The sequence below is a fragment of the Micropterus dolomieu genome, linkage group LG04 (genome assembly GCF_021292245.1).
Source record: "Micropterus dolomieu isolate WLL.071019.BEF.003 ecotype Adirondacks linkage group LG04, ASM2129224v1, whole genome shotgun sequence".
Taxonomy (NCBI): Eukaryota; Metazoa; Chordata; class Actinopteri; order Centrarchiformes; family Centrarchidae; genus Micropterus; species Micropterus dolomieu.
Window position 1 is genome coordinate 1,284,745 of NC_060153.1, and position 17,655 is coordinate 1,302,399.

The 17,655-nt window shown below is 37.9% G+C and overlaps 1 protein-coding gene across 2 annotated transcripts; it reads left to right on the forward strand.

The window, feature by feature from the left end:
- Nucleotides 1-7,562: 7,562 nt before the first annotated feature.
- On the forward strand, nucleotides 7,563-16,918 carry grap2b (GRB2 related adaptor protein 2b). Of its 2 annotated transcripts, XM_046046218.1 has the most exons (8): nucleotides 7,563-7,731; nucleotides 7,835-7,904; nucleotides 8,406-8,493; nucleotides 9,915-10,006; nucleotides 10,265-10,387; nucleotides 14,409-14,571; nucleotides 14,820-14,912; nucleotides 15,417-16,918. In XM_046046218.1, the coding sequence occupies exons 2-8, from the start codon at nucleotides 7,855-7,857 to the stop codon at nucleotides 15,600-15,602; spliced, it is 795 nt and encodes a 264-aa protein (XP_045902174.1). In that variant the 5' UTR covers nucleotides 7,563-7,731; nucleotides 7,835-7,854; the 3' UTR covers nucleotides 15,603-16,918. The 2 variants fall into 2 exon arrangements, with proteins under 2 accessions (XP_045902174.1, XP_045902175.1); XM_046046219.1 differs by lacking the exon at nucleotides 7,835-7,904 and having other exon boundaries at nucleotides 7,566-7,731.
- Nucleotides 16,919-17,655: the final 737 nt, after the last annotated feature.

Consider the following 17,655-nt stretch of genomic DNA (forward strand, 5'->3'; position numbering starts at 1 on the left):
CTATTGGTAGTTTATTTTATCTGTAATTTGCACCTATTAAATTGATTTCACACCATAGACTAGATCTTATACCATAAAAAAACTTATTTTTTTCATACATTTGATTAAATGCAAATAAATTTGTCAACTGTAGCTATTTATTTTGCTGTATAATATGTTGTTACCTTAAGCATAGCCTTCTTAAAGATAGAAAAAAATCAATTAAAAGTTCTTTAATGTGTCAGAAAATAGACATTGAGTGGGTGGGGGCATCTTACCGCAGTAGCTGGGAAAAATGCCTTTTTCCTAAAACTTACATTTGATTAAATTAAAATTAATTTGTCAACTGTACGTATTTATTTTATTATTATGTTACCCTAAGCATAGCCATCTCCAAGATACAAAAAAACTATAAAATATTATATTATGTGTCAGCAAATAGACATTGAGCTTAGGGGGGACATCTTACCCCAAGCTACCCCTGTCAGTTTTCACATCAAACTGGAGGGATAATAAATAACTAATCTAATAATAAATTCAAAATTTAGGTAAACTAAAGTCTGCATTTTTTTTAGAAAAAAAGTTTTTTTAAATGTGCATCTTAAAATTGAGTGCTTGATTTCAGAAAAAAAAATGTGTAGTTTGAAGTGACTGAAGAGTAGTCTCAACCAATTTTATAATAAACACTCAACACATCTTAACACATGAACAGCTGTAAATTAATACCTCCTCTTCTATTTCATTCCCTCTTATATGCCACTTCCCTACTTTCTCTTGTTCAGTGAGAAATGTGTGCTTGGGCTTGTCCTGCCAGCTATTATTGGAGATATATGAAATATTCTGGTTTGAAATGCCCATGTGAAGATTGCACATGTAATAATCTGTACATTGATTAAAAGCCATGTGAAGTCTCTGTTCGCTGTCGTCTCCACTCTCTGTGTGTGTATCTCACTCACAGACTCGACTGCAATGTTTAGCGGAATGCACAGATTTGATTGGCTGAGCAGCATCCCATAAGACGACTGGAACACATGCAATTGGTCTGTGAGTTTCCTGGGCCGCTAAACCAGTACAGTAAATGCTAGAAAGGCTGCATGGGTTAAAATAGAAATGCTCCATCACAAGGCAGCAATTCTCAATAATTAGTTGGCTGGGTCCGGATCTGACTTCTTTACTAAAGCATCTATTTTTTTCTCTGTCTCCATTACCCTGCTACACACAAGCAAAGAAACAGGACTAAAACTGTATTTGAAGGATTTCATTGCCTCAGAATTGGGTACAATGTCAGTAGAGAGTTCTGTGGGCACTTCTTTGACTTTCATATCTACCTCTCAGTGTCTGATGGGGGGGAGATGGTGAAATTGAACAACCACCATCAGAGAGTCTTACTATTTCTGCTTATGTGTGCTTTTACTGTATATACTGTTGAAGAAAGTTTTTCAGTTTCATGTGGGCAAACAGAGTGAATGTAGGTGTCACAAATTGTGGGAAATCGGAGCTCTTCTACTCTGCAGCCCCGTTTAATAATTTACACAGAAAATGTGTTTTTACATGTAACGTTTGCATAGTGCTTCAACCCATAGAAAACCCGTAGAAAAACCTGGAATGAGCCTCAATAATTCAGCAGATATTAAGCAATTCAGCAGTTCTGTTAAGACTACATTCGGTGGTACAGGTTCATACGTTTGTTGCCATGGCCTACAGAGATGACCAAATAGCAAATTTACATCATATGAACCCTTGCAGCCACATTGATGCAGAAACTGTAATTTTAGCTTCCAGATTCAATGAATTGCTGATATGGATGTATGGATACAGTTTACAACTGTCCCTGTAAAAAGGAATCCTTAGCTGATACCCTCTTAAGCTAATACACCAGTTTATACATTTGCCATCCTATCTTTTAAGGCAGCGGGTGAGTGTTTCACATCGCTTGGTGAGGAATGAATTTTGGAAAGGTTCAGCGGAATAACATATAATTTCTGTATTTTTAAACCTGGGTCCTATTTATATGATTATATTTTGGTGTCAAAAAGACTAGCAGGTACAAAAATCCTCTTGTTGCCACTGAAAGGCTCAAACTGTTATACCAGGTGTCTAACAACATCATGGAAACAATGGGTGTCACCGGGTGTTGGATCCTTGCCATGATGTTGTCAGACACCTGGTGCCGTAAATTAAAATGACTGTAGTCTGAAACTATAGTCATTTTGACACCAACATGTAAATACCATATTTACCCTTTAAGACTTGAGGAGTAACTGGTGTTTCCCATAAAGCCTGAAGAGGTTTTAGGTATCCTCTTCACCCACTTCCAGTTCGATGCTTACCAGGACATTGTAATGTCACTGCTGTTAAGGTTGCTCTTAAAAAGGACTGCACTTCCATATGTTCCATATGCTTTGTGTTTTGTTCTCAGTTTTCAGTGTCTCCCTTTTGTTTTGTGTTTGTAGTAGAGCTGCTGTTTCCCACTCCCTTTGATCCTACTCTCTAAGCCAATTTCCTGTGTTCCTTCCTAAATGCTAAATGGAAACGTGCATTTGACAGTGAAGACCATGTTTGTTCGGGCTTGGTCTGGCTGCTGCTCTGGCAGTAAATGCTGAATGAACTGAGTAGTGCAAACTGACTCTTAATAACTCATCTTCTGTCAACATGTTGCTTGATTGGTAGATAGCTCACTGGCATGTTTACACCCACTTTAAGAAAAAGTGAGTTCATCGATTACACAAATGTTTCTGCACTCGAGAGCCAGAAACTCATTAGCCTTTCGCTCTCATCTTCCTCCTGTCACTCCAATTTTCTGCTTCCAATTTCTTGGTTTTTCTCTCTCTGTTCCTTGTCATTCTCTCTCGCTATCTGTCAAAGTATAGCTAAATCAACAGCTCTTACAAAAAGTGTTCAAATCACCCAAACAAATTATTGACACACAACAGATGGTCATTTATGCATGGTTTTGCACCAAGGGCAAAATGCTTACCTCCTACAAAAAGGTGTGGTTGTATTTCTGTGTTGATAGAAAATGAGAAATAAAACTGACAGCAGAGATATGAGAAACGTTTTCTTTTTGTTTGTTTGTCTGTTTTTTTCACAAAATGGCAAAATATTAATTATTAAGGCCTAATTTAAACTTATGTTCAAGTTTTTATTACATACTCTTTTTTTTGGTTATTATTTTATATTGGAGAACTCCAAAATTCAATATATGATAACTCTGAATAACTGCCCAGCCATAAGCCAACTCATAAAATCATTATGTTTGCTGTTTTTAGTATCCTGTGACATGCAGGATCATGTCTTGACCTCAGTGTTCTGTATGAAAACAGAACAGAAACTGAAGCGCATGATCGAACTAGACACTGAATTATTCAACAATCAGGTCTGGCAGGGGCCATGTGTGTGTGTGTGTGTGTGTGTTTGTGTGTGTGTGTATGTGCACGGGCATTTGCTCCTATATCCGTCTGTGCGGTACCTGCATTTCTTCATCATTCCATTTTTTCTCTTCCTTTCCACCTCCACCCACTCTGACTCAGAGTCTGTCTGTGTGTCATCCAGATGAGATGAATATGCATTGTATTGAAATGAGGGTCATTTCAGCACTGTTTGCAATAGCAGAGCACACATGGGAACTGTTGCCATGGTGAGGAGCATTTGTTGCTGATTGACCCATCAACTGAACTGACATTATTTATTTTTCAGCAAACTATATAGAAAGTTGAGCTGAGAATTCGAGTAAAATATTATAACTGATTGAAAAAGCAGTCGTGGGACACATACCGCATACCATTATAGCGTAAAAATGAGTTTCGGAATTAACTGACCCACCCTGATAGACCCTTGTCTAGTAATCCACCATGCTCTGAGTCCACTTTACTTGATGGACTGTTTCTGTGGATTCACCCCACCAGCAGAACAAGCACAACCATTCATTTCATGAGGTATGACGCATAGATATAAGCCAATGAAGTATGAGTCCAGTGACAGGCTCGTATCCATTATTATGTCCAGAACATGGTGTTTTATTGATATTTATTATGTCACTTAGGCCAATTTTGTAGGGAGGTCAGGATCAGCCACCGGTGGAGCTGGAGTCAAGTCAGTTTTTATTCAAGGATACTTCAACAGGTTCAATGCTTGAGTCCTCTGGTTGAGTGCTGGTCTTCACTCTGCTCCTCAAACATCAATAGTATGCGCAGGCTAGTGAGTTTGAAGACATTCCAGTGGAGCTTTTGTGATAGCTGCTTTGGCTCAAGTTTATTTGTCAATTTATTGCGGAGGGCTTTACATTATGTACAGTCTTTTCTCATCTGAATCAAGGGTATAAAGTTTTTAATTTCTAAAAAATAGATAAATATCCGTCCAAGCAACGGAGGAGGAATGAATTTTACAAACATGTTCAGATAATTTTGACTGCAAACAACACCTATCCTAAACTAAGTTTTAGAATCACATTCATACATTACAGTGCTTTACTGAGTGACAGGCTTACCTTACCTTACTTCTCAGGTGGTTTGTGCCATGATTATCTGTTAAGCACAACTAGATAGATTCACCTACTTTCGAAGAGAAAAATTGCCAAGTTTGCTGATAGGACAAATGTCTGCTGCTGATGTGCTGCTTTAGCTGTGGAGCTGGTATAAACAAGAAGTGACATTAATATATGGTACATAGAGATATCTGAGAGTGAGACAAAAGCTTTTTGTTGACGTTCAGAATACCAGAATGGAATTCAGCCTCAATACGATCCACATGATAAGACCCGCCTTTTGAGCAAGAGCAACTTATACACTTTTCCTAGTAGATTTCTTTCTTTACAGTAATCGAGCAAGTTTACATTCATTCACTGAGGGTTATTGAAAGGAAAACTGGAAAACTAAAGCAGGTATAGATGTGTAATTTTACAAAGCTGCTTGCTGATGTGAACCTGTGATGAGGATTTAACCTTTCCAAAAACATTTGTAAACTTTGTACACTTGTGTACACATACATTTCTTATTTGGATGGGTGTGAATTTCCATAAAAAAGGGGGATGGATTGCATAGTTAAATGATACCAGTATAAGGAAAATAAAGAGCCCACCATTTTATCAATCTGCTTTCATTACGGCCCACTGATCACCCAAATTACCATCCAGTTTTTGCAAAAATTGACAGTTTTGAATGACTTTGATTTGAAGATTTCCTTTTCCATTTTAAATCTGCATATGGAGATTTTATCATGCTTCTTTCTGTGGAGCTCAGGTGTTTTCTTCTAACATTTATAGTCAGGGATGTTAGAAGAAAACTGTAGAGTGCTGCTGAGACATATTGTTGGTCTCGCTGTTTTGAAATACCAGTAGTGTATGTTTTTTCCTTTTAGAATTTAAGAGAGCCATTTTGTCGAAGGACTTCAAAAGTCAGAATCTTTCCTCGCTTCTTTTTACTCCTTCTGCCTCCTCAGGCTTGGACAGAGGTTTGGGAGGAGGGAGATGAACGGAGTTAGGTAAGGTAAACAGAATGAAATGTGTTTGCTCACAGAATATTTATCATATATCTCTGTGTCACTGTTGTCAAATATCTGTCTTGCTCCATTTACACTCACTCACTCTCTCCAGAGTTTGAAGTCCTTCGACACCTAAAAGATGCAAGTGTCGCAGAGTGTTAAACAAAATGGTTAAACATCAAACAGCGTCCATTGGGTCCATTAATGGTGAATTAATTGTGAATGGCAGCTCAGCACTGATCCATAGACGAGTCCTTTCCACCTGTTTAAAGAGTTTTATGAGCTCTGTCATGAAGCTAGATGAGATATTTCATGAGCTCAGGCCATTAAAGTCAATGACACACACACACACGACAATATCTTACTTGAACAGTCAGACCTGTACCCGTTTTGCTGCATAATAGGCTGCATAACAATAGATGCACGTACAGCTGTAGGTCACCTTGGCAACAGCTATCAAGAGGCAAATGATTCTCGTGGCATTGTGAAAAAAAGAACACACAAAAAAACCCACACCAACACACACAGAGAAACATTTATGAGGGTACATGGAGTCCATTCATCAACGCTCTCATAGTGGGAATGTTGATTGCTTGGAGCCTGCTTTACTTAAAAAAGAAAAAAACATTCACATTTGCTTTTCAGCCCTGTTGCAGCATCAAATCCCCATTGAACACCACACAGGGATCTGAGCATTCATGGCAGGCCAACCACTGAGACCGACTGTGAATATCAGAGGGAGAGGGTGTTGCAGGGTGGCAGTATTTGCTTGCATTGCCACTGGCTGCGTCTCTGCTTCCTCTCACCTCCAACACTTTAGGTTTCTGTCTCTCACTCTGTCTAGTCTGCCTTCTCTTTTTCCTTTTCTTAAATGACACTTGCTCCCAACCCTGCCCCCCAGACAATGAATCCTAAAGACTTTGGTGATCCCCTGACATTTCCTGTAGTGCCACCATGACGTTGACATTTGGGGTTTTGAGTGAGATGTCTCAACTGTTGGATGGATTGCCATGAACTCTGATAGAGACGTTCATTCATTCTATAATCAAGTTGCCCAATACTTTGTTTTATACAAGCAAAAACGAATGTCATTCCCATCAGCCTTTGCTATATTTTTTCTTTAGTGCTAATTAGAATATTTTTACATGCTAACCTGCTAAACAGTAAACGTGATTTACATATACCTGATAAAGTAAACATGTTAGCATTGTTATTATGAGGATTTTAGTGTGCATAAATTAGCATTTAGCTCAGATAACCAGATCAGATTAGATACTGACACTGTTGTCCTGGTAGGCTTCACGTGCATGACACACCACTTTATTTTTTTCCTACTCGACCTGGTGGTGGGGGCTTCACTTGTCTTCTTAAAATGAGGTCTGATGTGAGCCTATAATGTGAATTTAAACAGTATTTATGATATTTAATATATATTAATTAACTTGACTTGACTATGTCAAGATATGTAAATATAAATCAGATGCCTCTTGCCAATAAATAGATGAGCTCCACTGAGACCTGAATGACTTGAGTCTAAAGATAAGGACATTAAAAAGAACCTTCATGTATGTCCTGTAATGTCACCCACTCAATATCCTAGAGACTGGGAGAAGTTTTTTGTCTGTATTAACTTAATTGTTTGTGAAAAAACAGAGATATCAATAATACTGTATGTTTTGTCTTATAGTCTGGTGCCATCATGTGGCAAACATAATCACTACAGCAAGATTCAGCAAACCACAAATGAAACACCTGTCACTACGGAAGAGTGGCAACCTATTTGTAAAAATCAGTATTGCCACCCCTAAAGTCACACTGTGGAGCTAAAGGTGTGAGGGTGTAGCTGTCATTACACCCTCATACCTTTAGCCAGTGTATTTCCAGATGTGAATATGTGACACATATATATCCAATTGGTAACTTAGGTCACCTTAAAATCCGTTAGCCAGTCGTGAGGGTTTTTAATGCTCAACAGCTGCAGTTAACCTTTGCACTGTATATTTAACACTTAAATATAAAGATTCAGCTTCCAGTTATTTTAGACCTAAATATTGCTTTCCATTCATACACCATTTGTTTTGTACACGTAAGTTGGAACTTTTTTGCACCTGTGTCTATTTAAGTGTGAGGTCTTGTGACGTTGTACAAGTGGTCAGCAGCAACAGAGAGAGTTGCAGCTGCATTCTGACTGTGCTTCCTGTGAGATACAGCAAGTTTGTCACTTCTCTTCGTAATCTGTAAGATCTCAGCACTGCAGGGACAACAACATACACGGTGAGTAACACAATGTTTCAGTCTCTTCAATGTGGCATAAACGGCAACAGACTGTCATTTTGAATTATGGTTTGTACGCCTGCTGTTTTCTGAACTGTCACAGGGTTTTCTCCTACTGTACAGATGGTACAACGTTGCTGGACCACTTGCTCTTTCCGTGAAATAGAGTCCAGGTGAAGCTTGTGATAGATGCCAAATCCATTTCTTTAATGTGTGTAAAAGAAAAATGAATGAGAGAGGTTAAAGTACAATTTGTGCTGCTTTTGGACTATAAATATTAGCAATGTATTTCTGTGGATAAGACAAAAAAAAGTATTACAACAGTACCAATCAAACCACGTTGTTGCTGTTATGTCGCATGGAACCTTTCGGCTAGCAAGGTGCAGCTCCATGCTGTTTCCTTTAATCCCTGTAATCAAGACCTGTATTCAAACAGTGGTTATATATAAATTTAACCTATACCTCTTTGATAAAATGTTACCTTTCCTCCCAAATTTAGCTGGGTAGTTCAAATTTTGTTGTTTAGGAGGATCAGCTAATTGGCTACACTATATGGTAAATAAAACAAAAAAAAAAGTACTAGATACATAAAATAACAATGCTTTTTGAGTTTTACCATTTGTAAACCTACACGTACGCCTTCATACCTTTTATTTTTTTTACCTTTCCATTAGCTGCTTTACCATGGAGGCTACAGCCAAGTATGACTTTGAAGCTACAGCTCAGGATGAACTCAGCTTCAGAAAGGCAGCGCGATTGAAGGTTAAGGAACATACACACAGGCTATACAACACACTCACCAAACCCACCTTAAGTTTCTACATAGTTCCTACTTTGTGTTTTCAGCAACCTAGTGGACACCTTTTTAGTTATGAATATGAAAAACCTTTAATTTGCTGGCAGAATGTTTATGTTTTATATGTCAACTGTGACCGGAAATTCAATACATTCACACATTGTGAATAACTTGGGAAAATGTCTGTGAAGTTTTTCAGTCATCCAGGTCATAGTTATCCAAGGAAAGTTAAAATCAAGGGCATCAAGCTCTTCAACCAAGTCCAGTTGCCCTTGATTTTAGCCTTCCTTGGCTATCGTGAATAACAACATTTCAATTCAATTCAATTCAGTTTTATTTATATAGCCCCAAATCACAACAACAGTTGAACACTTTTCATAAAAGAGCAGGTCTAGACCGTACTCTGTGATGTTATTTACTGAAGCCCAACAATTCACACCAAGAGCAAGCACTAGGTGACAGAAGCAAGGAAAAACTTTCTTTTGTGTCGTGTCATTGTTCTCTACAGCACTTCTCAATAGTTTGTACAAGAGGTTATGAAAATGTGTGATGAAATTACATCCTGCTGCTAAAAATACAAATGCATTTCCTGTTTGCACAGTGTTTCAAAATGTAAAAAACAAGATAGCAAAGGTGAGGAGTAAGTAGTATTAGGAACAATAATCAAGCGAAAGCACGCAAACTCCTCTCACCAGAGGGTGAGAGATGAGTCTGGCAACCAGGGTGAACTTTGTGACTCTTATATCTAAACTACAAATTCATTCACCACAAAGTCTTTCTGTTAAGTTACAGTGATGTTTATAGACATGATCCTTCCCCCTTAATCAGTTACTGCAGTTAACAGTATAATATGACTTATTAGGGCATATGCATAAAAAAAATTTAAATATTGAAAATGCATATTCCTTTTATTGTAATATTTTTATTTCAGGTGTACATAAAGCTCATTGTGCCGTACATTAAAATGCACACAGTAACTTAACTGCATATCAGAAGCACACACACACACACACACACAATTTTCAGTTTGCATAGGGCCAAAGTAACTAATGCATATGGTGTTTGGAGTTAGAAAACTGGCACTTGATGATGAAAGAGGTCTGATTAATAAAAAACCTAATTAAAAAACAAATCACTTATATTAAAATTATAAAACACCCATTTGAATTATATATAGAGTCTGGTCAGATAGGGAATCATTAGCTTGAAAGTGCTGAATAAGTTCACTCTGCAGCACAAAATGTAGATGACACTGAATGCTCTTTATGTACTTTTTATTTTTTTTTTATTTCAGTTGCACCTCCAAATCAGTATTATGTGAATGTAATGTGTAGTATATTGAACTCGATGTGAATGTGTCTTATGTGATTGTGTCCCACTATGTCAGATTCTGCAGACCACTGGAAACTGGTACAGAGCAGAACTTAATGGAGTTGAGGGGTTTGTACCCAAAAATTTCATCAACATTCATCTGCCCAGGTAAAACTCCCATAAAAAGTATACAGAGATAGTCAGTCTATTGTTGAAATGACACATGAAAGGAATCAGCATGATGTTTCATAAGGGAAATACATTTTGAAGTTTAAAATTATATTTTTAAACTATAGTTAGACTGTGTACAAGTGGAAAGATAGTCATCAGATCACACTCAACAAATGGTCACTGAGATAAACAGGGGCTTTGCTATACTATTACTACCAAACCGTCATTTTCTTCCTCCCTTCACCGTCACTCCAGCTGGTACCAGGAGGACTGTAGTCGCACAGACGCCCAGCAGAAGCTGATGTCACAGCCTACAGGGGCCTTCCTTATACGCAGTAGCCGACATTCAGCCCTGAGTGACTTCTCCATCTCTGTCAGGTGCATTCAGTGTGTGTCTACTGTTTTTGTGCATAACTTCTCACGAAGCTTGAAATTTGCCAACTCTTTTCCAAATAGACAGATGTGTATTTAGAGTGATTTATGTGGGGGTTAGTGAAGTGGAGTAGAGATAGCCCTTAGAGTTTGGGTTGATGCCAATTATATGTACGTTTTTAGTTTATTACTAGCAAATTTGATATTGTGCTAATAGCATTAGCATAAAGCTAGGCCTATTTGTATCCCATTTAAGATTTAGATTTTTTTATAGTTCTTCCTACCTGTTGAAATGATCTAATGAGGATTTTTTACCTGTCACCATTTTTACTTTTCCAATATATTTTCAGTGTGTTGTGTGTTTTATTCTCCATCTGTCTGTAAATATAACTTGTTGACTACACCACTTCCTCCAGCACTGAGAAACTTGTCTGCCTGACAATGATGATCTGAATTCACCGACTCACTGATCTTGACTGAAATGAAGCAATATTTTGCAACATTTTATGTGGGTGTCCAGTCAGTGTTGATGGTAAATGTAGTCAATGGGAGCAATACATTGCTCATTGTATGCTACATTAACAGAGAAAGCTGAGTTCTCCTGCTACTCTCGTTATTTAGGAGGCTTCAAATGAGGCTTAATGTTCACACAGTTTCTCTTGACTGCCCCTCAAAATTACATCGCCCCAGCCCCTGGGAGTACCACCCTAGCATAACTTATAGCTACTACTTTGTTGGCCAAAAGAAAGTGTTAGGTGACAAGACCAATACCGATTTTGATATTTGTCGATTTTTTTATACAGTCTATGACACTAACACTCTGGCTCTCTAACACTAGGATTGCAATTGAATCTGCAACAGCAGCCAACAAAAACTCTCTATGCCCAAATTCATTGGAGCAGAATGATTCCTTTTCTGTTGACACTGGAAGGCAATTCGAGCAAAGGCACCACAAGATGCATTTTACTCTGTGCAGTCCAGGGTCAGCATGGATTCAGCAACAGTCTTCGCCTCTCTCAGCCTCAGCTTTGCTGTATTTCTTATTATATGCCATATCCTCTGGCTCGAAAAAATCTAGCACGCTCCCTGGCTACCCAGAGGCTAGAAATAGAAACTCAAATCACCTGTAGTTCTTTTGTGCTTCCAACTACATCAGTATACATATCAGGTAAGAGCGATGGTGCCAGAAGTACAACAGATTATGCAGATTTTATTATATTTCATTTTTTTCTTTCTTTCTTTCTTCACTGTTAAAGTATGCCTTTTTCATGTCAGTGTTGTGCATTATCTCTTATGCCATGGCCACTGAGAACTCTTAATTCTGACTGGCTGGGAGATGTGGATTAACTTTTAGTAACTAGGAAACCTATGATGCTGGTGTTTCCAGAATCCAGTATTTTCCACAAAACAGTGGAGAATTTTTTCACAGGCCTCAGAGGATGCTTCATGATAGACGGACTAGGGAATATTAAGAACATTAATTAATTAAGAGTTAATTGTGCTAAAAAGAACAAGAGGTTTGTGGCAATTATTTGAAATATTTGAAATATTATTTGAAATAAGAGAGATTTTTCTATTATTTTTATTATTATATTATTTTTTTCGATTATCTTTTTCCCATTTCCATACACTCTCACCTAGCAGCCCGAGTTAAGTCATTTATCCAAGGTTCAGATTTAAATGGTGTCAAGAATGTTGCAACAAGTGGATAAAAAGAAGAGATTAACTCCGCTGTATTTTGCCAAGCAGAGGATTCCATAGCCTCTCTAGCAATATTAAAAGCACCAGAGAATCGAGCAGCAATGGTGGGTTTGATCATCCTGCAGATATGAGGTGGAGTGTATTGCTTAACGGTTTTGATCCTTTTAATTTTGATGATTATAACTGACAACTAATGAAAACCCCAAAATCAATATCTCAGAAAATTGATCAGTTTAATCATCACAATTAAATGAACTAAACATTTGAAATGTATCAGTCTGTGTGTAATGAATGAATATAATATCCAAGTTTCACTTTTTGAGCAGCACCTGTATAGGCTAACTGCACACAGTACCGGCTGAGATTGACCCAATTTAAACACGGTTAGTTCAAAACGTGAGCCAGTGTTAGCTGTCTGCAGTTGTATTTTTCTTGAAGATAGTAGCGAGTCCACCTCTTCGACCAGTAGTCCTCGGAGAGTCCTCGAATAAGAAATCCCAGTTGTGACAGGAAAAGATGTCATTCAAGATGAAGGTCTTATTCACTAGCGATCTAGCATTGACCAGGGCAGCTCTGACAGGAGCGGCAGGACTGGCTGTCCGAGGTACTTGACCAAAGATATCTGTGGTTAACGCCACTTCTGCGGGGGGCGAGGTGAGGAAGCTGGGCCTCCACATCTGGGCCAACAATAGGGACCAGCCAGGTGTCAGCAGGGTCCAGGGCAGTGGCGGTTCTAGACCAATTTTATTGTGGGGGCCAGGCTGGAGCCAGTTTTTTTGTCAGCGGGGCACATTCAATCCGGGAAAAAAGGCAATGTTCAAGCTTTCAAAATGTCTTGTTTAGTAGATATAATATAATGTTTTAGTCTGTTTCAGTAACTTAGTTATTTGTTTCAGTAACAGGATCTTTTCAGTAACTTAGTTATAGTTTTAATAAATTCCATTATACAAAAAAACATGTTACAGTACGTTATTTGATGCAACACAAAGGCTTAATGAACAGTAGAAGCTCTAGTGTTCTAGACATTCTCTAGATCCCAGTTTTTATTTTGTATCCCACTATAACTTTTGCTAAGAAACAACAAATGTCTCCATATTCACCCCTGTTATTAGTCATGATGTGAAGTATACACAAAATTAAATACTTGATAGTAGGCCATCATCTGTGCATTATAAAGGGGGGATCCATTTTATGGTAGGTTTAGCTACTTCCATACATATAGTTTATTTTTATTTTCATATCTATTAGATTATGTGCTGGGCCACATGGAGGTTGCTTCGGGGCCAGATGTGGCCCGCGGCCGCCCATTCAATAGGGCTGCTGTAGACTTTTCGTTCAGAGGGGGGCCATGGGGGGTCCAAGGACTGTGTTACAGGGGCACTGGCAGGTGAGCAGGTATCTCTGACAGCAAAGGAGGAAGAAAAGTTTTCTGCCCACTCCGATCATATTTGATCAATGTTTCCACAGAGAATCGGAGATCAAGCAGCGTTTGGCGATCATAGACCAGCAGAGAGTCAATATTTTGCATAGTGACACAAACAATAAATATACAAGCAAATTTGACAGTGAGTGACGGCTGGCCACACACACTGTCGCCATCTTTTTCATTTACTCAAGTTTTACAACAATTAGCTAATTAAATTTCAAATCCATTTGGTATTTGTGAGAATTGAGACATCCAAACTGAATAACGGTAGGAGGAGGAATGTGACCAATAGGCCTACCACACAGAAAATAAACAGAGAGCACTTTGTAACATCCTCAGTTTTAATATCATGTAGGCTAGCAGCAGTAGTGCTATTCTCTTTTCTTTAAATTAACAGCAATCAGTAAATGTCTCTCTCTCTCTCTCTCTTAAAAATATGTCAGGATTTTGAAACTCCCAGCCCAACCTTGTGAACCCCTATCCTGTTTAGGAAGATGCTGCCGTGTAACGCAAAGGAGAAATTCTGAGCCCCAGGAAATATATTTTGTGATATTTAATACAGAAAGTGAGGACAAAATTACAGTAGTTATCTGTAAAATTAACAATTAATATTGTTAAATTGATATGGCATTTTGTTGTCAAGTGGTCAGGGCATAAGCAGAATAATTGTCTCATGTTTGCACATTCCAAGGCTGTAATGAATCCTATGTCATATTTACAGTCATGAAATGTACAACTTGTTGGGTATTTTCCTTTACTTCCTTCACTAATCATTTTCACAGCATCTCACATTTTCACAGCAACAGACGGATTCATAAATATTGTGCTGGGCCATTCATGACATAAGAAAAGGCATACAAAGACAAAATAAAGCACTCTCTGCATTATACTCCACTGTAGACATGCAGCAGATGTGCTGCACTTCAAGGTGATGCGGGACAGCAGTGGGCAATATTACCTCTGGTCAGAAAAGTTCCCTTCTGTCAACCAACTGGTGGAACATTACAAACACAACTCTATCTCTAAACAGAGTGAAATATTCCTACAAGAGGCACAACAACAGGTAGGAAACCTGCTTGTGGAAACCAGATATGAGCAATGGAGTCAAGAAACATACACTAATTATAATGTACTGTAAAAGGATTTGAATATTTATGTATTTAATTATTTATTTAATTACTATACTACTATAATAGAAACATACACTATTGTATTATAATGTAACCATGGTAGTAATAAACTTATTCAAATTAAGGAGTTTCATTTTAAACAGAAAGTTTTAAAAAATAGTTCGTTTTTGTGTTCCAACAGCATAAAGGGGGCTCAGACAAGTTGCCATTTCCCCCCACTCCTCTCCCCACTGCTCCACTCTCCATCGGCCCACCTAAACCCGCACGACGACAGGTACTCAACAGCACTGTGTCTGTATGTGCATACACTGATGCTGTGGTTACATACTGTTTGTCCCTGTCCATGTGTAGGTTACTTTGGCCTTATAAGTCAAGAAATCAAATCAATTTAAGATACCCTGTGTGTGTGTGTGTGTGTGTGTGTGTGTGTGTGTGCATGATAGCTTGCTACAGTGGTTAGATGACTTCAACTTTCTTTTAAAATGCGAGCTCCTGCTTCAACCCCAAATTACTCACCATAGACAAATAATGGTTTTGAATGAATTACTAAAGAAAATGTTTGTCCCTCTACAGCTTAAAAGGGGCTGCAACAAGGAAAAGTGTACCATTTTTATTACTTGTCTTAATTTTTTCTAATCTACATTTCAGTATGACATTGTCATATGTCTTAAGATCTTTGATGAACCTGTTATGTTCAATGACATTTGGTTCATGGACTGAGTTTATCTTTTCTGTCTGTCTGTGTTTCACCCTGTATGTCCTCCTTCTCTTTACCTAGCACACAGCCTCCTCCACGCTCAAGGTCATAGCTTTGTACAGTTTTCATGCTGAAGAGAGAGACGAGCTGGAGTTCAACGCCGGCGATATCATCACGGTCCTGGAGCGCTCCGACCAGACCTGGTGGAAAGGCCAGCTAAGGGGCAAAACAGGCCTGTTCCCCTCCAACTTCACCAAACCTATCTGAGAGGAACTCACAGAGACAAACACTTTGTATCCAAACATACGTTTAATGTCAATTCTTGCCACTTTAGCTTTACTTACAGTAAGTCCCAACCCTAAACTGGCAGCAAAGGACTCAGCAAAGTGTTATGTGACAGAAAGTGTCAGCTGTCGAAAATAAAAAAGAGGACTAACTTGTTGGTTTAGGTGCACACACACACACACACACACACACACACACACACACACACACACACACACACATTCTGCACATGGAATTTCTGTTTCTCGTCATGGCAAACATACTGTTGGCGTCCTGTATAAGAGATATATAATAGGACAACTGTTTGTCTGCAAAAAGGACTTCTCAAAGATTTATTAAAGTTTACATATTGCTGTCAATGTCAGGATATTTTATTTAGACAGATAGTAATCCTTAACAAAATATTTGAAAATGTGGTGTCTGCTTTTACAAATAACTTATAACAAAGCCCATGGCAATACTATCTCATGGTCATGTACTGTAGGTACACATTTCAGTTATGATGTCAACAATAGCATTTATTTTCAGATATTTATATTTTGAATTTAAGAAGTGATGAGCACTATTATAGAGTGTTGACAATTCGTTTTTTAAAGGATAATGATTCATACATTATCCTGTCCTGCCCAGTGATGGAATGCAACTAAGTACATTTACTCAAGTACTGTTCATAAGTACAATTTAGATATACCTGGTCCAGGTCCATTTTAGGCTAGGAAATATTGTACTTCCCCCACTACATATTGCTACTTGTTGCTTTTCAAGTTAAGATTTACATGTAAAATATTTGATCAAGATGATGCACTATCTTTGATGAAAGCAACCGATATTACCGGATTCCAATATTTTTATAGTAACAATTATCAAATGACAATGTAAAAACAATGTCACAGTGTGAAAGGTGTCCCCCGTAGTGATGAACCTACAGAGAATTATCACCTGAATCTGCAGGACCCTTCCATTAAAGGAGCTTAAAGGAGTGACTTGCAAGTTTAATGTTCTGGTTCACTCTCACTGCTCTTGCAGTGTTATTTGCAGCAAAAAAAAAGGTATTAAGGTCATTACTGTACACTACTTGCTCAGCACTAAACAGCACACAGACACATATAGACTAGCTGGTAAACGTTTAGCAGCTAAAGAGCAAGATATTTCCCTCAGGAATTGGTTGAAACCAAAAACAGAGCTAAAGGAGAGTTTTGAATATTGGACACATCCATCAGGTGGCCAAAAACAGGACTTCAAATGAATGATAATGTTGCTATGTAACTGCTTTATGTGTCAATAAACTATTTGCTATAGCATTGTGCTGCTAATACTTCTGTACCTTTACTAAAGTTTGAATGCAGGAGTTTTTCTTTGCAATTTTATGTCATTGGAAACTGAAATGTAGTTTTGATACATTATGCCAACAACATGATAACAATACAGCAAAGTCCATGTTGCAATGTTTTAATTGTGGAACCTTTGACGTTGTAACTGATTGCTCAACCTCCATGAAAGAAAATGTTCTGCAAAAACATAATACCTAAACCACCGAGATGATTCATTTTGTGTATCGAGATCATGTCTGCAAACAAGATTTTTTGAAATGCTGAATAGAGAATAGGCTCACTTGGGCTGGTCTGTTTGCAGCATGAACAAGGGGAAGCCTTGAAAAGAAAAAGAAACTCCACAGCCTTATGCGTTTCCATACAACCAACCCTTTTCAAGAAAACTTCTGCTGCCTTCAGGTTCTGTCTGTAAATGAGTTATTCTGATTAGACATTTTATATAGGTCTATTATTAGTCCGTTTTTTTAAAGAAACATTTTAAGGTTCAGATGTGATTTTTATTTGTATAAACATTGTGGCAGAATAAAGAAAATATGGAAACCAGGCTTTATGTTATATTGAAAATAAAAATATTTTAAAGAAAAAGACAAATTCAAAATCAATTCAATGACCATCAATAACTGACTCAAGGCTACAATTAAAAACTTTGAAAGTCTCTTTAGCGTATGCCTATTCGATTAAATTCAAAGTTTCAAGAACAATGT

Excerpts from the sequence above, each read along its gene's own strand:
- grap2b (XM_046046218.1), top strand. The coding sequence starts at position 7,855 with ATGGTACAACGTTGCTGGACCACTTGCTCTTTCCGTGAAATAGAGTCC. Across the intron at positions 8,494-9,914 it reads GAAAGGCAGCGCGATTGAAG|ATTCTGCAGACCACTGGAAA; the intron begins GTTAAGGAACAT and ends CCACTATGTCAG. Across the intron at positions 14,913-15,416 it reads CTAAACCCGCACGACGACAG|CACACAGCCTCCTCCACGCT; the intron begins GTACTCAACAGC and ends CTCTTTACCTAG.